Source organism: Hemitrygon akajei, chromosome 2 (genome assembly GCF_048418815.1).
Source record: "Hemitrygon akajei chromosome 2, sHemAka1.3, whole genome shotgun sequence".
In the NCBI taxonomy this organism is placed as follows: domain Eukaryota; kingdom Metazoa; phylum Chordata; class Chondrichthyes; order Myliobatiformes; family Dasyatidae; genus Hemitrygon; species Hemitrygon akajei.
The window spans coordinates 78987700-79010945 of record NC_133125.1 but is presented as its reverse complement, the minus strand read 5'-3'; the positions used below and the strand labels follow the sequence as shown (position 1 = coordinate 79010945).

Here is a 23246-nt window from a genome sequence, read left to right as displayed (position 1 = left end):
TTAAAGAACTCTTCATACAGCAAATGCCTGATCAAGTTCACGTAGCCCTCTCTTATGCACCTGTGAAGGATTACAGGGAGCTTGCTCAGCCAAGCAGCGATACATCATTCCTCCTCCTTTCTCTACCTCAATAAGTCCAGTCAGCAAGGCCAGTAACATAAAGATGCCTGGGGCTGTGAAATGTACGGATACGGGCCTGTGTTTTTACCATGCTCACTCTGGTATGAACACTAAGTGCTGACCGACTTGCAGCTTTGACAATGCCAGCACATGGGATATCAGAGGTCTGTGATCACCATAGTTCACCAGGGTTGTCTTCTGTTTATTATTAATACCTTTTCAAGGCAACACTTCCTGTGTGACATGGGTGTTTAAGTGAATGTGCTGCCAGCATTCTCTGTTAATGAGATGGCAAAGAGTGCTGAAACCTTGTTGGAGGCCACTAACAACAGCAAGATTCAGACTCACAGAACACGACATGTGACGCTCTATTTCAGTGGGTGATGTTACATGTGGGAGCTTCGTTCTGGCTAAAGTAGCCAGACCTCTGGTTGGTGCAGATTTCCTGTTAGTCGATCTTAAGAACTGGCGGGTTGTAAATGTCAAGGATTTTGGGTCATTACCCTGCTCCCCCAGTAAGTTCCCCACAATGACACTGTCAAGGGCATGCACCACCACATGTAAATTTACTCGACTGCCAGGGGAATTCCCAAACCTCACCAAGCCCACATTCTCCATTATAGTCACAAAACATGGGGTCAAGAACCATATTCCCACAGGTGCCCCACCAGTCCATGTCTGTGTACGTAGACTGGACCCAGAAAAGTAGGCAACCGTAAAGGCTGAGTTGGACATCTGTGTACTTCAGTCTCTTTCCTCAGAGACTCAGAGTTAGCGACATCGAACTGAGCGTAAAAGTGGTTGTGCTCATCTGGGAGAGGCCATGAAGTTGGTGGCAGTTTGGCTTTGAAGCCTGCGATGGTATGAAACCCTCGTCACAAGTCATGTATGTTATTCGTTGTGAATCTTGACTCAATCTTGCCCCTGTATTGTTGTTTCACAGCCTTGATAGCTTTGCGCAGATCATAGCTGCTTCTCTTGAGCTCCAGCTGATTGTCAGCAATGTAAGCTCCGTGTCGCGTGGTAAGTGCTACTCGCACAGAACTATTGATCCAGGCTTTCTGGTTCGGGAAGACCATGACCAACTTCTGGGGCAGAACACCTTCGATGTACTTCCAGATAAAGCACGTGACTCCATCCGTGAACACGGAGACATCCTCATTGTGTAAAACTTTCCAGTCAACGTCAACGTCCTCAAAGCAGTCCTGCAACATGGAGGCCGATTGATCGGACCAACAATGGACGGTTTTAACATGGCCGCCTCTTGTTTCAGCTTCTACCTGTATGTCAGCAAAAGCAGGATCGAAAAGCTGGGTGAAGGAGAGCTTTGTAAGTGTAACAGTGGTCCAGTGTGTTACCTCCATGAGTGTTCACCTGGATGTGTTGACAAAACTTCGGAGAGACTTTTGTCAGCGATGCTCATTTAAGGTCACCAGTGACGATGAAGGGAGCCTCTGGGTGTGCAGTCTCCAGCATATTGTTGGTCTCGTATAGTTCCTTGAGCCAGGTCAATATCAGCCTGCGGCAGAATGTACACCGCTGTGATGATAACACCGTGAACTCCCCAGGCAGCCAGTAGGGTCTGCACAGCAACACAGGTACCCCATATCTGGGGAACAGAAGGATCTGAGGGCATGCACATTCTGGGGGTCGCACCAAGCATTGTTGACAATGAAGCATACCCCTCCTCCTTTACTCTTCCCACAAAGGGTTTTCAACCTGTCTGACTGGAACAGGGAGAAGCCAAAGGGCTCGATGGCATGGTCCGGTATCTCCTCCGTCAGCCGGGTCTCCGTGAAGCATAAAACATTGCATTCATTTGCTTCCCGCTGATAGGAGATTCTGGCTTTCAGATCACAGAGCTTGTTATCCAGGGTCTGAACGTTAGCCAGGGGTGTGCTAGGGAACGGAGGCCAATTTGCACACTGTCTCAGCCTCACCAGGATGCTGGCCCTCCTCCTTGACCTCCAGCGCTTCTTCTGAGGTAGTGGTGGTGTAAGAGGTAGGTCTCCCATGGAACGCGCAAGCAGGGGTTCCCAGTGTAGGAAAGGTGGCACGTAGTGAGTAAATGCCGTCTGTCTGATGTTCAGAAGGGTCGGTCTATCGTATCTGATGTGACTATCAGCTACTTGGACAAAAAGTGCGAAGATAATCATAGAAGTTAGTAGATTTGGAATGGAGCTCACAACACGCCTGCCGTATGCAACACCATCTTAATAATGCTAGGTTTAGTGATTTCTGGTGGGGGGGAGCTGTGTAGTGTAATGTAATTGGTGGAGACAGAAATACACAAACCACCTACTTTCAAAGGTTCACTTTAAAAGGCTGGTCTGATATGATAATGTATTACATGAAGTACTGTTACTGGGCCCTTTGTGTAGAGGTTTTGGAGAACAATAAATGAGTCGGTATGGCTTTTCTTGCCACACTTGGTTTAATTTGCAAAAACCTACACTACTAACTAAATCACTGCAGTGCACTGAAAACACTTGAAATCATGTTTTATAATGCTGCTTACATTGCAAATATATTATGGTATTTTGATATTTAGGCACATTTTTCCATATCCATACTTCAACCTCTAACCTTTAATATATTACTTTATTCTTAAAATTGTTGAATGTTTTTGTTCTATGTTGCATGTCACCGAAACACACCACATCACATTCCTAATACATCTAAATGTATAGGGCAAATAAAATTGATCTTTCATCCATGATCCTTGATGTCCTGGCTAGCATTCATCCTCAATAAAAAGAAGATTAAATAGTAGGTGTCTTTGTTGCTTGTGTGGCTTCAGTGTAAGCAAATTAACGATTCCCTAATACTTGACAAAACTTCAAAGAGTATGCAAATCACTTTAAGGTTTCCTGCTGACAGCACAAGGTGCTACATTAATTAGTTCCTTTGATGAGTTAGAACATTATCAAGAAATATAACTGTCAGTTTTTGCTCCCTTTGGTTTTATCTGTGTTTTGTATATCATTTTATTGGACGTAGGTACCCTTGCAAGATGAGTACTACCGTCTTCTTGAATTGTACTCCCCAACTGAAAAAGTGGTAGTGAAACATATCCTGAAGTATAAAAAATGCTAAAGTTTGTGATGGCATAGAAATGGTCAGATGTGTGCAGGGACAATTTAGGAGTATCATACTGAAATAAACATTTTACTTTGTCTTGTGAAACTGAAATCAAAGGAGAAATTTAGAGGAATGTCATCGCAAATCTTTGGATTTAAATTAAATAACAGAGAATAATAGTTTAAATGTTTTTAGAAACATTTAAACACAAGAGACTGCAAAAGCTGGAATCTGCAGCAACAAACAATCTGCTGAATGAACTCCGAAGTTGAGCTGCAACTGCAAGAGCAAAGGAACTGATAATGTTCCAGATTGAAATGCAGGTTCATTACCATATAACCATATAACAATCACAGCACGGAAACAAGACATTCCGGCCCTCCTAGTCCATGCCGAACTCTTAATCTCACCTAGTCCCACCTACCCGCACTCAGCCCATAACCCTCCACTCCTTTCCTGTCCATATACCTATCCAATTTTACCTTAAATGACACAACTGAACTGGCCTCTACTACCTTTATTACCTTTGCTTTAAAAAAAAAGTACATTGTTCCAAAGTTCTGTGACAGATCAACTAGATCCATTTATAAATATTGTATTAATCCAATAGCAAAACTAAAATCAATGAGAGAAATTAAGATGTTAATATATGCAGAATCAATCGAGCTATATTTTAAAGCAGGACTTTCTTTATACAGTCTCTTTCGCTTAAAGATGACTTGAGTCCATTCCAATCTTCCAATCCTGTTGTTACACTGACTAGCACAGAATCAGAATCAAGATTAATGTCACTGGTGTATGGCATGAAATTTGTTGTTTTGCAGTAGCAATACATTGCAATACGTAATCATACAAAAGCTCTAAGTTACAATAAGGATATATATCAAAAATGTAATTAAATAAGTAGTGCAAAAAGAGAGGGCAAAATAGTGAGGTGGTGTTCATGGATTCATTGTCCATTGAGAAATCTGATCTCCTCCTGTAGGACAGGTGAACCTGGCGAGGAGAGTTGAAGCATAATTTGTGAGGCGATGCACTCGGTCTTTTTTGCCTCCAGACTCTAAGCTCTCCCTATCACCCCAAATGTACCTTCTCCACTTTTGAGTATTTACACACCAGATGATCCAGTGTCATAGAGGATAGTAAAACTCACAGTGAGGAATGTTGATATCTTGGCTTTGTAACACAGCTAAGAGAGATTGGGGGATGAGCATATAGCAGAGAGGTAAAGAGGGCCCCTCAGGGTTAGTAACAGGCAGTGGAAGTTGATAACAGGCTCAACAAGCCTGAGCTACAAACTAAAGACTTAAGTAAACTTCTGCCTGGTTACTCGGGGACTTGGGCTACCTAGATATCTGCTATCTTATGTTCTGTTATTATTGTGTTCTTTATCTTACTCTTTTCTTTTGCTGCATCAGATCAGAGTAACAAATATTTTGTTTCCCTTTATACTTGTGCACTGGAAATCACATTAAACAATCTTGAATTGGGACCAGTTGGGTACACACTGTGGTCTTATTGGGACAAATGCTCTGTATCCATGCTGTGTTCAGACTTATAGTCATGGACACACCTACCTAGGGCATAAATGAATTGAAATGTTGCTTTTTTTTTTGTAACAGCAGCACAATATATTACAAACATGAAAGTGTAAATTACTTAAACTTAAATTCACAAATCATATACACACACACACATATATATATGCAGGTATATGGAGGAATTTAAGGTGGGGGGATATATGGGAGGCAGGGTTTAAGGGTTGGCACAAAATTGTGGGCTGAAGGGCCTGTACTGTGCTGTACTATTCTATGTTCTATATATGTACATGACAGAATAAATAGACATTAGTTCAAGTTGAGGGTGATATAGTCCAAAGGAGAATTAGGGATTTTAGGTCAGTTCAAAAACTTGATGGTTCCTACACTTCGATACTGGACAATATTGTTTATTTGAACTTACAAGTTTGGTCTTAAATAAGAAGGTACTGATGCTACAACTGCACCTACTATCACACAGATAAGTGGCTGCTCCCCAGAAGCAGTCACTCAGGAATGTTCTGCATTAAACATGATTGTAGAACAAACACAAGGCATATTTTAAAGAGGTACCAATACAGTGCGACATGTTCTACGAAGATTCTATATAAAATGCACGCTCCTTTTCTTTTCAATTACTTCCTAGATGGATGCTTTCCATGCATCAAGTCATGCTTAAACTGGTTTTGGTCTCTACAGGTGAATGTTGTAGCTTTGCTCACAGTTAGCCTTTCAGTTAATCCCCATATGGCAATTAACTCTAAGCATAGACATTGCCAACTGAGTCCATGATTGACAATCTAAACTTCCTAAATTGACACCTCAGACTTCAGATATCTGAGCAATGGTGTTCCATGATAAATAGTTCTCAGAGCTTCAGAAAATTTGTCTTCCTTTAAAGATTGGAAGAATTGACATGAACTCACTGACGTTTCTCACAATCCCCAGGAAGCAAAATAAATTGTCTGGCGAAAAGCCTTTGGAAGACCTAAGAGATTTGTCTGACTTTCAATTTCAATATTTCTGCTCTCACTGAAATTGAAGTAATCAACTGTTGCAATTACCTGTAGCAAAGTCAGTTTGGGTCCTTGACATCTTCAGAATGGTTATTTTCAGTCTTCCATCACTGAGGTGAATCTGCAATGCTCCAGGATCTCCAGGAAACTCATTGTACAAAAGCAGTCCATGGGTGTTCCAGGTGCGGAACTGGAAACTAATGCTCACTCCTTCCATTTGAGGTGGGCTGGGGAGCAGCAAGTAACTCCTGGGACTCATGAATGTGACTGGGATAATGTGTGCCTCTGAACATGAAAAACTGACATTGCCCTGAAAACACAAGAAGAAAAAACAGAGACATATAAATATCCGTTTTTACCAGCACCTATTGATTAGTCACATTGTAACTAGATTCCTTGCAATCCACGATTGAAAGACAAGGACTCAGTTTTATAAACACAAGAAATTCTGCAGGTGCTGGAAAACCTGAGTGGCACATACAAAATACTGCAGGAACTCATCAGGCCTGGCAGCAACTATAGAGGAAAATAAACAGTTGACATTTCAGGACTACAAAGTGGGCGGGGCAGAAGTGAGAATAAGGAAAAGAGGAAGGATGAGAAGAAAACCAAAATGGAGAATGAAAAAAGAGAGGTGGTGTGGGAGAGCAGAATTACCAGAAGTTTGAGAAATTGATAGTCATAATTATTACATTTTAAAATTATTGCTCTTTTCCATAAAATCTCACTTCTCTGTTTTCCAGTATTCCCCTGAAATATTGCCACACTTAGGCCTCTTATACATACAGGCATTGAAAGCGTATCCCCATTACTCTGCTTCTGGAAGCAGTTTGGAAGCCACAGGATATATATATCCCAAGAGGAAGAAGTATTCTAAAGGAAAAATGACACAACCGTAGCTAACAAGAGAAGTCAAAGCCAACATGAAAGCCAAAGAGAGGGCACATAATAGAACAAAAATTAGTGAGAAGTTAGAGGATTGGAAAGCTTTTAAAAACCAACAGAAGGTAACTAAAAAAGTCATAACATGCTTATGGATGCCTAGTTTGGGTTCCGTCAAGGACGTTCAGCTGTGGTCACCTCGCTGGTCTAAAAATGGACCAAAGAGCTAAATAACAGAGGTGAGGTGAGAGCGATAGCGCTCGACATCAAGGCAGCTTTTGATTGAGTATGGTATCGAGGTGCCCTAACTAGTCAGTGGTCAGTGGGAATTAGGGGGAAAACCCTCCACTGGTTAGAATCATACCTGACACAAAGGATGATGGTTCTCATCCTCATCCTCAGAATATCACCGCAGGAGTTCCCCAGGGAAGTGTCCTAGGACCAACCATCTTCAGCTGTTTCATCAATGACCTTCCTTCCATCATAAGGTCAGAAGTGGGGATGTTCGCAGATGACTGCACAATGTACTGCACCATTTGTGACTCCTCAGATAGTGAAGCAGCTCAGACCTAAATGCACCAGGACCTGGACAATATCCAGGCTTGGGCTGACAAGTGGCAGGTAACATCTGAACCACGCAAGTGCCAGGCAATGAACATCTCCAACAAGAGAGGCTCTAACCATCATCCCCTGACATTCAGTGACATCACCATCATGGAATCTCTTACTATCAACATCCTGAGGGTTACCATTGACAGGAAACTGAACTACTCTAGTCATATAAACACTGTGGCTACCAGAGCAGGTCAAATCCTGCGGCATGTAACTCACCTCCTGACTCCCCAAAGCCTGACCACCATCTACAAGGCCAGTTACTCTGACCTCAGTGGTTGGGAAGATGTTGGAGTCAATTATTAAGGATGAGATCTCAGGTTTCTTGGAGGCATACGATAAAATAAGCCATAGTCAGCACAGATTTCTCAGGGTAAAATCTTGTCTGACAAAACTGTTGGAATTCATTGAAGAAATAACAAGCAGGATAGAAAATGAAAATCAGTTGATGTTGCGTATTTGGATTTTCAAAACATAAGAACATAAGAAATAGGATTTGGAGTAGGTCATCTGGCCCATCAAGCCAGCTCTACTGTTCAATAAGATCATGGCCGTGGACTCATCTCCACATACCTGCCTTTTTCCCATAACCCTTAATTCCCCTACTATGCAAACATCTATCTCACCTTGCCTCAAATATATTTACTGAGGTAGGCCCCACTGCTTCTTTGGCAAGAGAACTTCACAGATTCATCACCCTCTGGGAAAAACAGTTCCTCTTCATCACCATTTTAAATCTACTGTCCTGAATCTTGAGGCTACATCTGCTATTTCCAGTCTCACCTACCAGTGGAAACAACTTGACTGTCTCTATTGCATCTATCCCTTTCATAATTTTATAAGTTTCTATAATATCTCCTGTCATTCATCTAAATTCCAGCAAGTACAGACCCAGCTGTCACAATCTCTCCTCATAGTCTAACCCCCTCATCTCTAGAATCAACCTGGTGAACCTCTTCTGCACCGCCTCCAAAGCCAGTACATCCTTTCTCATGTAAGGAAACAAGAACTGCATACAGTACTCCAGGTGTGGCTTCACCAGTACCCTCCCTGCTCTTAAATTCAATCCCTCTAGCAATGAAGACCAACATTCCATTTGCCTTCTTGATAGCCTGCTGTACCTATAAACCAACCTTTTGTGACAAGGTGCCACACATGCAGCTGCTGAACAAGCTATGAGCCCATGGTATTACAGGAAAGATTCTAGCATGGATAAAGCAGAGGTTGACTGTCAGGAGGCAGAGTGGGAATAAAGGTATTCCTTTCTGGCCGACTGCCAGTGACTAGTAGTGGTTCCTGATGGGACTAATTCTTTTTATGTTATATGTCAAAAATTTGGATGATGGAATTGATGGCTTTGTTGCAAAGATTCAGACAATATGAAGATAGGTGGAGGGGCAGGTAGCTTTGAGGAAGTAGAGAGGCTACAGAAAGACTTAGACAGATTAGAAAATGGTAGATGGAATACAGTGTTGGGAAGTCTATGGTTCCCAATGGAGGGAAAATACATACAAAAACATTGAGGTGCAAAGGGAAATTGGGAGTCCTTGTGCAGGATTTCCTAAAGATTAACTTACAGGTTGAGTCTGTGAAGAGGAATGCAAGTATGATGTGAGCATTCATTTCACAAGGACAAAAATATTAAAGCAAGGATGTAATGTTTAAACTTTATAAAGCACTGGTGAGGCCTCACTTGGAGTATTGCGAACAAGTGATCCTTTTGGCAGACATACTGAAACTTTAGAGGGTTCAAAGGAGGTTAACAAAAATGATTCCAGGATTGAATAGCTTGTCATGTGAAGAGTGTTTGATGGCTCTGGATCTGTATTGACTAGAATTCATAAGAATGAGGAGTGACCTCATTGAAACCTATTGAATGGTGAAAGGCCTTGATAGAGTGGATGTGGAGGATGTTTCCTATGATGGTAGAGACTAAGACTAGAGGACATGGCCTCAGAGTAGAGTGGTGTTCTTTTAGAATAGAGAAGAGGAGGAATTTCTTTTGCCATAGAGTGGTGAATCTGAGGAATTCATTTCTCATAATATGGTTTGATCATATTTATATGGCAAAGTTGTGTTGGCCTTCTATGATCTGGAGTTTTTATCACGTAATCCACATCATTGATTTTAGACACAACTTCATAAGGACCATGAAATTTAGCTTGTAAAGGATTCGTTTGCACTGGGAAAAGAACCAGCACCTTATCTCCAGGCTTAAACATCCTCATCCTAGCTTCTTTATCGTACCAAGTTTTCATTTTCTCCTGAGCCAATTTTAAATTTTCCTTGGCTAAGCTACAAGCTTTATGTAACTTGTCCTTAAATTTCAAAATATAGTCCAACAAATTAGTGTGTACTTCCTTACTAATCCACTGTTCTGTTAATAAAGCTAAAGGTCCTCTAACTCTATGCCCAAATACAAGTTCAAATGGACTGAAACCTAAAGATTCTTGTACCGATTCCCTTACTGCAAATAAAAGTAAGTTTATACCCTCATCCCAATCACTTTCATTTTCCACACAATATGTCCTAATCATATTCTTCAGGGTAGAATGAAACCTCTCCAAGGCACCTTGCGATTCCCGATGGTATGCAGACAAAGTGATTTGCTTAGCTCCCAATTTATAAACTATCTGTTGAAACAATCCAGACGTAAGATTACTGCCTTGATCAGTTTGTATTTCCTTAGGTAATCCAAAATAAGTAAAAAAATTTATAAGAGCCTTTGTCACAGCGTCATTAACCAAAGTGTTTCATAATATTGGACCACGCAGTGGCATGGAGTCGAAATGGCAAATCCAGCCATGAACTGCCCCTCTTCACAGGGAGGGATCCTCCTTTTATACCCTGTTAAAAAAAATCTGTCACATGACCTTACTGGCTGGAAAATGATGTCACTCCAACATCACAAGACCACTACCTTAAGTCCGGTATAGCTTCAACTCCACTGTCATGTGACAAGTACAAGATACCCATGGGTACATAACAAGTGTAGGCAATGTTGCACCTTCTCGACTAATGAGGAGTTGTAGGTCCAGGTCAGAGCATCCGTTATGTGCACACCAAGTAATTTGGTGCTCTTCACTCTCTCCACAGCAGAGCCATTGATGTTCAAAGGAGAGTCGTCGTCCTGCACCTTTTTTGTCTTGTCCACGTTGAGACTTTAGTTGTAGTACTCACATCATTTGACAAGACTTCTGACCTTCTCTCTGTGTGCTGACTCATCACAGTTGCTGATGAAGCCAGTCACTGCAGTTTCATCAGTCTTGATGACATGGTTTGAGCTGGATCTGGCAGTGCGGTTGTGAGTCAGCAGAACCAACAGCAGCGGGCTGAGCCCACAGTCCTTTGGTGCATGATGGAAGTTGAGATCTTGCTGCCAACTCAAACTGACTGGGCTGGGGTGAGTGTAGTTATGCAAAATTGAAGCAAAATTTGTGGTAATTTTCAAAAAGCTCTTTTAGATCCTCAAACAGCTGCAATGGATTGGAGATAGTTAAAATAAGGAGGTAAACAGTAAACAGAGAAGTATAGACTGGTTCACCTGACATTTATCACTGCAGACAAAGTGAGAGCTCACTGTAAAAGATATAATAGCACTTGGAAAACTGACAGCAAAAGGTCAACATAGATTTATAAAAAGTAGATAATGTTCGACAAACAGGATATTATTTTGATGATGGAACTTAGAGAAGAAAAGAGGGAGAACCATTGCATATGGTGTCCAGGTTCCAGGCTAGGGAGTTCATGATAAGATACCTACATGGATCAAGGGCAAGTTGGCAGCCAGGATACAAAGATTTGGAATAAGCATGTCCTCTCTCCCAAGTTGCAGGTAGTGATAGTGACGTGTAACAAGCATCAGGGTTTGGACCCCAGATAATCTTCATAAAATTATGAGGGGTGCAGATAAGTGAATGTGCACAGTTTATTCCTGCAGAATCAAGAACTGGAAGGCATAAGTTTAAGGTAGATGAGGAGAGATTTAACCAGAATCTGTGGAGCAACATTTTCCCCACAGAGTGGCTAGTATATGGAATGAACTGCCAGAGGAAATGGTTGAAGCAGGTATATTAATAACATTTAAAAAGGTACTTGGACAATTACATGGATAAGAAAGGTTTAGAGGGGTATAGGGCAAACATAAAAACGTACTAGGTAGGTTAATTGGTCATTGTAATTTGCCCTGTAGTTAGGTTGGGGTTAATTCGGGGTTGGTGGGGCAGTGCAGTGTGAAAAGCCTATTCCACTCTGCATCTCCAAATTTAAAAATAAATAAATATAATAATTCCTGGTAGAGACCAGCTGGTTTATTGATGTAAGTTCAAATTCTATCATGACAGCAGGAGTAAATAAATTTAGTTCATTAACTGATCAGTCATATACAGACTATTGGTAATGATAACTAGGAAACTACTGCGTTCCCATGTAATGATAGCTTGGACATTACTGCGTTGGCAATGAAATTCTTCTAAGTCGGAGATTTGCTGTGCAGGCATAATTTGTTTGGAAAGGCTTCTTCTCAACTGACTCAGTTCCAAGTTCAAAGTTTAAAGTAAATTTATTCCCAAATAATCAATTTCTTGGAGGCAATCACAGTAAATACAAGAAACACAATAAAATCAATGAAAGACTGCACCTAACAGAACAGACAAACAACCAATCAGCAAAAGACAACAAAATGTACTAATACTAAAAAACAGATTGATAGATAAATAAAATAAATAAATAGATAGATAGATAGATAGATAAATCAATCAATAAGCAAGCAAACTACCAAGCAAACAATAAATACTAAGAACAAGAGATGAAGACTCCTTGAAAGTGAGTCCATAGGTTGTAGGAACAATTCAGTGATGAGGCAAGTGAAGTTGTTCCCTCTGGTTCTAGAGCCTGCTGGCTGAGGCATAAAAAATGTTCATGAACCTGTTCATGTGGGCCCTGAGGCTCCAGTACCACCTTCCTGATGGCAGTAGCAAGAAGACAGCATGGTGATCCTTGATGATGGATGCTGGTCTCCTGCGACAGTACTCCTTGTAGCTGTGTGCAATGATGAGGGGAGGGCTTTAGCTGCAGTGGGCTAGGCTGTAACCTTTACTTTTTGTAGGCTTTTCCATTCAAGGGCAAGGATGCATTCAATTTAGCAAACCATTACAAGGTTGCCTGTGCCGTTTGTGTGACCCAAGAGATTTCTGCAACAAATTTCATGCCAATTACATTTTTAACCAAACCATCCTTATCTTTTGTATTTAAATTTTGTAGACAATACAAGGTATTATGCATTCATCATAGCAATATATTTTGTATTTGTAGCTGTACAATAATGCATGCACTCTCACAACATTCAGAAAGCCAGTGTTTATATAGATCACAGTTCACAGAGGAGGCTGCACACAAATAATGATATCAAGTAGCTTGTATCCAATCTCAGCCACTTCCATGACACTGTCTGTGACTGTAAAAGGTCCCAGTCATTTTCCCATTTAATGCATCTGAATTAGCTGAAGTAACTATTAATCATTTAGAAGCACAATCATATTTGAAGGGCCAACCAGTCTTTTTCCTTGACTTCGGAAGAAATTCCATCTTCCTTTTTTTGGGCTATCAACGATAACAGGAAAGGAGTGTAAAAAATACTAAATTGATGATTTTTGAAAGATTAAAGGCATTATATTTTTCATCAGTTTCCAAGATGATTGAGTCCATTCAATTAACAGTTTAACCATCATCTAGAATGGGAAATGTACTTGAAGGTAAGTGGCTTGGGGGAAAGGAAATTGGACAGATTAGATTTCTCTACAGAGAGTGGGCATGGGACCAATATCCTTCAGTCCATCATATCCATAACAAGTACTGTGTACCTAACAATACTAATCTATTCCTAGCTGGGCATACAGCTTTCTGTGCCTTTGTGATTCCAGTGATTGACAAGCTATTCTCTGAAAGATTGTGAAAATCTCTGCTTCTACTCTCCTGTCAGTCAATGCATTACAGATTTCAGTCAGTTTGGTTGGACTGTTTTTTAAATTCCCATCAAGACCTCTGACACCTTCTGTGCAACACAATGTAAGAAACTCCAAAACTTGATTCCTCTATCTCATATAAAAACAATAGCAGTAAATTTATAAGATTGCTAACACTTTTACTCCTCTGTAGGTCCCAAGTTATCCACTAGTTTATCAGCATTTTCCATTCTTTTGTTATCACAGGTCCAGATACCTGGCTAACCACCAATGTTCAAGTAAGTAACAAAATCCTACTTAAGAAATACCACACCACCAGGTTCAGGAGCAGTTATTACCCTTCAACTATCACACTCTTGAACCAAGGGCTGCAACTTCATTGGCCCCATCACTGAACTATTCCCACAACCTATGGATTCACTTTCAAGGACTCTTCAACTTATGTTCTTGTTATTTATTTATTTCTTCTTATTATTATTATTTTTCTTGTATTTGCATAGATTGTGGTTTTTTGACATTGATTGTTTGACCTATTGGGTGCAGTCTTTCATTGATTCTATAGTTTTTCTTATATTTAATGTGAATGCCTGCAAGAAAATGCATCATAGGGTTGTATATAGTGACATTTATTATCAAAGTATATATCTTTACTTGGAGCTTTGAAACTTGATTATCAAGGATGTGGAGCTGCTTTCGATCTTGCTTTCAAATTCATTTCACAAATAGAAAAAATCCATTGATCAAAGTTGATTAGTACGACAGGAAAACTTGCATTCATTTTTCAGGACACATCTATTTTTCTAATATACAAATTTAAGAAGTGCATTCATAAATTTTATCAGTAGTTTAGTATTCTCTTTATTTCCTTTTATCTCATTCATCTTATTGCACAACAAAGAATGTTTGTTTTGCAAAAACCAATAAGATTGCTATTTTAACCTTTCAGATGCAGGACTAAAACCTTGAAAGGATTGTCAAATTTGGACTCCATCTTTGAAAATCTGATATATTGTCTTTTCACCCCACTTATAAAATGCCTGTTAAATGAATCCCACAGATAAATCGTCCTGTGATATCTTTACCTATTGATCGTGGCGAGTCACCTTATGTCATAATTGTGCACTACCATAGTATAGTGGTTAGCACAATGATATTATAGTTTGCAGCATCGTAGTTCAGAGTTCAATCCCAGTGTCCTCTGTAACATGTACATCCTCCCCATGACATGCATGGGCTTTACCTGGGTGCTCCAGTTTCCTCGCACAATCCAGGAAAATTAACTGGTCATTGTAATTTGTGATTAGGTTGGAGTTAAATCAGGGGTTGTTGGTTGGCATGACCCGAAGGGCAGGATGGGCCTATTCTGCACTGTACCTTTAAATAAAAAATAAGATAAAATAAAACCTTGACAGAACAGTCAATTTGGATGAGAAGATTGTCTTTTCACACTTATAAAAAGCCTGCTAAATGAACCCCACAGATTAACTGTCCAGAACACTCTTATAGTGATATCTTGGTTGCTTACTAATTGTGGTGAGCAAAATTATGCTATAGTTCCTTCTCTACTTCAGAAATGGCTAAATTAATGTTTTATTTAAATTATTTTGATTTACAGTAGTGCAGGATATCCTAGGAATTGTGGAATGGAGTGAATAAAAAGATGGGTTTGAGCATTGATATGATGCATCAAAAATATGGAATAGTTTAGCTATGTTTTGTCTAATTCATTGATGATAGGATGCTAATCAAAGTTAATGAAATACACTCCAATTTAGGTCTCAACACCATTAGACCTGCAAACAACTCCTCAACTCCACCCCTAACAATGTGTCTTTGATAACTTTATTAAACATCTTCTCCCAAATAGCAACATGATAAATCACCATTAATTCTGACACACAGGTTAGTAGAGTTGTTGACAGTGTGGAAGATGGTCTTTATTTATTTTTTATTAAAGTACAGCACCGAATAGACCCTTCAGGCCCTTAGAGCCATACCTCTCAGCAAGCCCCGATATAACGTAGCCATATCATGGGACAATTTACAATGACTAATTCACCTATTAATCTAGTCTTTGGACTGTGGGAGGAAATTAGAACACCCAGAGAAAGCCTACATGTTCCACAGTGAGGACAGACAGATCCGTACAGACAATGACAGAATTGAACTCTGAACTCTGATACTCCAAGCCTTAATAGTATTGAGGCACAGGGGAACATTGATGTGTCGGGAAACAGAGCTACAAATTAGAGTGTAAACCAGATAAATGTGAGGTAATGGAATTTGGAAATAACAAAATGAGGCTTGAATTGAAACAATGAACGGGAATGTGCATGGGAGTCCTTGAGAAACAGAACTATTTTGGTGTACATGTCCACTGATCCTCAAAGGTGACAATGCAGACAGATAACAGGACTAAAACAGCAGATGGGAAGCCTGCCTTTATTAGTTGATGCACTGCATACAAGAGCAATGAAGATGACTTTCAAATTTATCAAACATTAGTTGGACTACAAGCTGGCGTATTGCATGCCACATTGTCAGAAGGATGTGATAGCACTGGAGCAGGTGCAGGGTAGATCTGCCAGGATATTGTCTGGAATGGCACATTTTAGTTACGGGGAAAAGCTGGAGAGGTTGGGACTGTTTTCTCTGGAGTGGAGGAGGTTAAAGGGGTGACAACGACTAGGAAAATGAAATTATAAAGGAAGAGAATAGCAACACACACAAAATGCTGCTGGAATGCAGCAAGCCAGGCAGCATCTATAGGGAGAAGCACTGTCAACATTTTGGGCCAAGACCCTTTGTCAGGACTAACTGAAAGAAAAGATAGTAAGAGATTTGAAAGCGGGAGGGGAAATCTGAAATGATAGGAGAAGACAGGAGGGAGAGGGATAAAGCTAAGAGCTGGAAAATTGATTGGCAAAAGGGATACGTACCTAGAGAAGGGAGAGGATCATGGAATGGGAGGCCTAGGGAGAAAGAAAGGGGGAGGGGAGCACCAGAGGGAGATGGAGAACAGGCAAAGAGTGATTGTGAGAGGGACAGAGAGATAAAAAAAGGTGTACAAAAGTGTAGCCATGGGCACACGTATGGGTCCCAACTATGTCTGCCTTTTTGTTGGCTTTGTGGAACAGTCCATGCTACAAGCCTATACGGGTATCTGTCTCCCTCTTTTTCTTCCCTACATCGACGACTGCATTGGTGCAGCCTCCTGCACGCATGCTGAGCTTGTTGACTTCATTAACTTTGCCTCCAACTTTCACCCTGCCCTCAAATTTACCTGGTCCATTTCCAACACGTCCCTCCCCTTTCTCGATCTTTCTGTCTCCATCTCTAGAGACGGCTTATCTACTGATATCTACTATAAGCCTACAGACTCTCACAGCTACCTAGACTGTTCCTCTTCCCACCCTGTCTCTTGCAAAAATGCCATCCACTTCTCACAATTCCTCTGTCTCCGCTGTATCTGCTCTCAGAATGAAGCTTTTCATTCCAGGACGAAGGAGATGTCTTCCCTTTTTAAACAAAGGGGCTTCCCTTCCTCCACCATCAACTCTGCTCTCAAGCGCATCTCTCCCATTTCACATACATCTGTTCTCCTGCCACCCCCACTCAGGATAGGGTTCCCCTTATCCTCACCTACCACCCCACCAGCCTCCGGGTCCAACATATAATTCTCCATAACTTCCGCCACCTCCAATGGGATCCCACTACCAAGCACATCTTTCTGTACACCCCTCTTTCTGTTTTCCGCAGGGATCGGTCCCTACACGACTCCCTTGTCTATTTGTCCCCCCCATCCCTTCCCACTGATCTCCCTCCTGGCAATTATCCTTGTAAGCGGAACAAATGCTACACCTGCCCTTACACTTCCTCCTTCACCACCATTCAGGGCCCCAGACAGTCTTTCCAGGTGAGGCGACACTTCACCTGTGAGTCGGCTGGTGTGGTATACTGCGTCCGGTGCATCCAGTGTGGCCTTTTATATATTGGTGAGACCTGACGCAGACTGGGAGACCATTTTGCTGAACACCTATGCTCTGTCCGCCAGAGAAAGCAGGATCTCCCAGTGGCCACACATTTTAATTCCATGTCCCATTCCCATTCTGATATGTCTATCCATGGCCTCCTCTACTGTCAAGATGAAGCCACACTCAGGTTGGAGGAACAACACCTGATATTCTGTCTGTGTAGCCTCCAACCTGATGGCATGAACATTGATTTCTCTAACTTCTGTTAAAGCCCCTCCTCTGCTTCTTACCCCATCCCTTATTTATTTATTTATTTATTTATTCCCCTCCCCTTTTTTCTTCCTTTTTTTTCCTCTCTCTGCCCCTCTCACAATCACTCCTTGCCTGTTCTCCATCTCTCTCTGGTGCTCCCCTTCCCCTTTCTTTCTCCCTAGGCCTCCCATCCCATGATCCTTTCCTTTCTCCAGATCTATATCCCTTTGCCAATCAACTTCCCAGCTATTAGCTTTATCCTTCCCCCTCCTGTTTTCTCCTATCATTTCAGATTTCCCCCTCCCCCTCCCACTTTCAAATTTCTTACTATCTTTTCTTTCAGTTAGTCCTGACGAAGGGTCTTGGCCCAAAACATCAACTGTAGTTCTTCCTATAGATGCTGCCTGGCCTGTTGCGTTCCACCAGTATTTTGTGTGTGTTGCTTGAATTTCCAGCATCTGCAGATTTCCTCGTGTTTGAGGGAAGAGTCAGACTCCAGAATTTTTTTTTATACTTATCAGTGGTGAATAAAACTACCTGACTTAAATTTAGGTCAAGGGGCAAAAGATTCAGAGGGCATTTTTTTCTTAGAGATACAGCCTGGCAACAGGCCCATCCAACCTAACAAGCCCACACCACCCAGTTACACCCATGTGGCCAATTAACCTGCTAACTCAAAGGTCTATTGAAAGTGGGAGGAACCCAGAGCATCCGAAGCAGACCTGGAGAGAACACACAAACTTCTTACAGACAGCAGTGGGAAAGGAATCCTTTCACTCAGGCTGACAAGAATATGGATTGCACTGGTGGAGAGCATGTAGAAGCAGAGTCACAGATAGCATTTAAGGGCTGCATAGATGCACATTTGAATTGCCTGGCCATTGAACGCCATGCGCCAAGAGCTGGGAGATAGGGTGAACAAGGATGTGCTCACAGATGAGCCTGGATGTTCTAGGCTAAATGGTCTATTCTCTTTCCGTATAATGTTCCCATTCCACCCCATCTCACACAAAATAAGGCTAGCACATCCTTAAAAGATGGGTGACAGGAAGCTCCTAATCCACACACAACAAAACCTATGCTTAACCACCTAAGGTGAACCTTGGCAGAATTAGACCAGGCATATGAATTCAAAAGGGTGAATATTTCGATTTCCAAGTTTTTGTTCAGATCTTTAGCACTAATTGTACTCAAACGTTCATGAGGTGGGACAACAAACAAAAACATTGTTAGTCCACACTTCTGCACCAAATGCAGAGTTCCATTGAAAATCTAGACTTGGGTAAAGTAATTGTGCTAGGTTGTTCAATATGCTCTGCCTTATGGTTAAGACTCACTCTGTAATTTTATGTCCATCTGCTGCCTGCTCCATTAGTTTTAGAGAGGCTGCCAGATGGAATTACTTGATGTGCCATCTGTCTTAACCAGTGATATACTGAAGGTGCTCTAAGCTATTGCTCTGGCTGCCTTGTGAGAGTCCGTAATTCCTTCACCCATCCATCCCTGTAAAGACTAATGTCATGAAGCAAAGAAACTGTAAAGGAAGCAAGTGAAACTTGATCCAACAAAATAAAAGAATGGGGAAGTTATTTAGAAATCAATCTAAGTTTCCCTGTTTTCACTGCAAAGCTGTCATAGAAACATAGAAAAACGTGCAGCATAATACAGGCCCTTCGGGCCACAATGCTGTGCCGAACATGTCCCTACCTTAGAACTAACTAGGCTTTACCCATAGCCCTCTACTTTTCTAAGCTCCATGTAGCCATCCAGGAGTCTCTGAAGACCCTATCATTTCTGTATCCACCGCCGCCGGCAGCCCATTCCACGCACTCACCACTCTCTGCATAAAAAACTTACCCCTGACATCTCCACTGTACCTACTTCCAAACACCTTAAAACTGTGCCCTCTCGTGCAAGACATCTCAACCCTGGGAAAAAAGCCTCTGACTTATCCACATGATCAATGCCTCTCATTATCTTGTACACTTCTATCAGGTCACATCTCATCCCCCATTGCTCCAAGGAGAAAAGGCCAAGTTCACTCAACCTTTTCTCATAAGACATGCTCCATAATCCAATCCAGGTACCATCCTTGTAAATCTCCTCTGCACCCTTTCTATGGCTTCTACGTCCTTCCTATAGTGAAGCCACCAGAATTGAGCAGTGTCCTTATGATAAGAATACTAATGGTTAACCGTTAAACATATAACTATATAACAATTACAGCATGGAAACAGGCCATCTTGGCCCTTTTGTCCGGGCCAAACGCTTACTCTCACCTAGTCCCACCTACCTTCACTCAGCCCATAACCCTCCATTCCTTTCCTGGCCATATACCTATCCAATTTTTTTTTTAATGACAAAATCTAACCTGCCTCTACCACTTCTACTGGAAGCTCATTCCACACAGCTACCACTCTCTGAGTAAAGAAATTCTCCCTCGTGTTACCCCTAAACTTTTGCTCCTTAACTCATGTCCTCTTGTTTGAATCTCCCCTACTCTCAATGGAAAAGCTCTATCCACATCAACTCTATTTACTCCCCTCATAATTTTAAGTACCTCTATCAAGTCCCCCCTCAACCTTCCACGCTCCAAAGAATAAAGACCTAACTTGTTCAACCTTTCTCTGTAACTTAGGTGCTGAAACCCAGGTAACATTCTAGTAAATCTCCTCTGTACTCTCTCTATTTTGGTGACATCTTTCCTATAACTCGGTGACCAGAACTGTACACAATACTCCAAATTTGGCCTCACCAGTGCCTTGTACAATTTTAACATTACATCCCAACTCCTATACTCAATGCTCTGATTTATAAAGACCAGCATACCAAAAGCTTTCTTCACCACACTATCCACATGAGATTCCACCTTCAGGGAACTATGCACCATTATTCCTAGATCACTCTGTTCTACTGCATTCTTCAATGCCCTACCATTTACCATGTATGTCCTATTTTGATTAGTCCTACCAAGATGTAGCACCTCACACCTATCAGCATTAAACTCCATCTGACATCTTTCAGCCCACTCTTCTAACTGGCCTAAATCTCTCTGCAAGCTTTGAAAACCTACTTCGTTATCCACAACGCCACCTATCATCTGTGTACTTACTAATCCAATTTACCACCCCATCATCCAGATCATTAATGTGTATGACAAACAACATTGGACCCAATACAGATCCCTGAGGCACACCACTAGTCACCGGCCTCCAACCTGACAAACAGTTATCCACCACTACTCGCTGGCATCTCCCATCCAGCCACTGTTGAATCCATTTTACCACTTCAATATTAATACCTAATGATTGAACCTTCCTAACTAACCTTCCGTGTGGAACCTTGTCAAAGGCTTTACTGAAGTCCATATAGACAATATCCACTGCTTTACCCTTGTCAACTTTCCTAGTAACCTCTTCAAAAAACTCAGTAGGATTTGTCAAACATGACCTTCCACGCACAAATCCATGTTGACTGTTCCTAATCAGACCCTGTCTATCCAGATAATTATATATACCATCTCTAAGAATACTTTCCATTAATTTACCCACCACTGACATCAAACTTACAGGCTGATAATTGCTAAGTTGACTCTTAGAACCCTTTTTAAACAGTGGAACCACATGAGCAATACACCAATCCTCCGGCACCATACCCATTTCTAATGACATTTGAAATATTTCTGTCAGAGCCACTGCTATTTCTACACTAACTTCCCTCAAGGTCGTAGGGAATATCCTATCAGACTTATCGGAGACTTATCCACTTTTATATTCTTTAAAAGCGCCAGTACTTCCTCTTCTTTAATCATAATAGTTTCCATAACTACACTACTTGTTTCCCTTACCTTACACAATTCAATATCCTTCTCCTTAGTGAATACCGAAGAAAAGAAATTGTTCAAAATCTCCCCCATCTCTTTTGGCTCCACACATAGCTGTCCACTGTGATTCTCTAAGGGACCAATTTTATCCCTCACTATCCTTTTGCTATTAATATAACTGAAGAAACCCTTCAAATTTATTTTCACCTTACTTGCCAAAGCAACCTCATATCTTCTTTTAGCTTTTCTAATTTCTTTCTTAAGATTCATTTTACATTCTTTATATTCCTCAAGCACCTCATTTACTCCATTCATTGTAGATCCTTCTCCTTTTCCGAACCAAGTTTCCAATATCCCTTGAAAACCATGGCTCTCTCAAACTTCTAACCTTTCATTTCAACCAAACAGGAACATAAAGATAAAAACACAAAATGCTGGCAGAAACATAAAGATTCTGTACCTTCAAAATTTCACCTTTAAATGACCTCCATTTCTCTATTACATCCTTCCCATAAAACAAATTGTCCCAATCCACTCCTTCTAAATCCTTTCACATTTCCTCAAAGTTAGCCTTTCTTCAATCAAAAATCTCAACCCTGGGTCCAGTCCTATCCTTCTCCACAATTATATTGAAACTAATGGCATTGTGATCACTGGACCCGAAGTGCTCCCTAACACATACCTCCGTCACCTGACCTATCTCATTCCCTAACAGGAGATCCAACACTGCCCCTTCTCGGTACCTCTATGTATTGCTGCAAAAAACTATCCTGCACACATTTTACAAACTCCAAACCATCCAGCCCTTTTACAGAATGGGCTTCCCAGTCTATGTGTGGAAAATTAAATTCTCCCACAATCACAACCTTGTGCTTACTACAAATATCTGCTATCTCCTTACACATTTGCTCCTCCAATTCTCACTCCCCATTAGGTGGCCTATAATATACCCTTACAAGTGTTACTACACCTTTCCCATTCCTCAATTCCACCCAAATAGCCCCCCCAAGACGAGCCCTCTAATCTATCCTGCCAAAGCAATGCTGTAATATTTTCTCTGACAAGCAATGCAACATCTCCCCCTCTTGCCTCTCTGATTCTATCACACCTGAGCAACGAAATCCAGGAATATTTAGTTTCCAATCACACCCGTCCTGCAACCATGCTTCACTAATAGCTACAATATCATATTTCCAGGTATAAATCCATGCTTTAAACTCATCCACCTTTCTTACTGTGCTCCTAGCATTAAAATAGATGCATTTAAGTAACTCTCTGCTTATCCCTAATGGTGCAAACAATTTTATTATCTTTTTCTTACTTCTCCCCTTCATCTTCAGTCTGAGCGCTCCCCTTCTCTGCCACCTGCCTATCCTCCCTCACACACTGTCTACAAGCTTTCTCTATTTGTGAACTAACCTCATCTCTCCTAGTCTCTTCAATTTGATTCCCACCCCCCAACCATTCTAGTTTAAAGTCTCCCCAGTAGCCTTTGTAAATCTCCCTGCCAGGATATTGGAGCCCTAGGATTCAAGTGAACCCGTCCTTTTTGTACAGGTCACACCTGCCCAAAAAGAGGTCCCAATGATCCAGAAACTTGAATCCCTGCCCCCTGCTTCAATCCCTCAGCCACACATTTATCCTCCACCTGATTCCATTCCTACTCTCACTTTTGCGTGGCACAGACAGTAATCCCAAGATTACTACCTTTGCGGTCCTTCTTCTCAACTCCCTACCTAACTGCCTATATTCTCCTTTCAGGACCTCTTCCCTTTTTCTTAGCATAATGTGAACAGATAAGATTTTGATAAACCAATTGAATCTTTGATATTTAAACAAGTTAAGAACTGAAATAAATGGAAACATTACAATAATTCCAATTCAGGTCTTCAGTTCCACTTGCTTCATCTCTTCTCTGCCTTCCCTTTCTACCCCTTATTTCCATCCAATAGAAAAAAGGCATTCAAACCCTTGTTTCCCTGCTT

The 23246-nt window shown here is 41.2% G+C and overlaps 1 protein-coding gene across 2 annotated transcripts in view; it reads right to left on the bottom strand.

Annotated features, from left to right (window-relative positions):
- The window catches only part of LOC140714284 (contactin-associated protein-like 5), a 1700882-nt gene that overhangs the window by 916437 nt on the left and 761199 nt on the right, over nt 1-23246 (bottom strand). For both annotated transcript variants that reach the window (XM_073025370.1, XM_073025379.1), the window contains exon 8: nt 5804-6065. In XM_073025370.1, coding sequence (XP_072881471.1) covers nt 5804-6065 — 262 coding nt within the window. The remainder of the gene's footprint in view (nt 1-5803; nt 6066-23246) is intronic.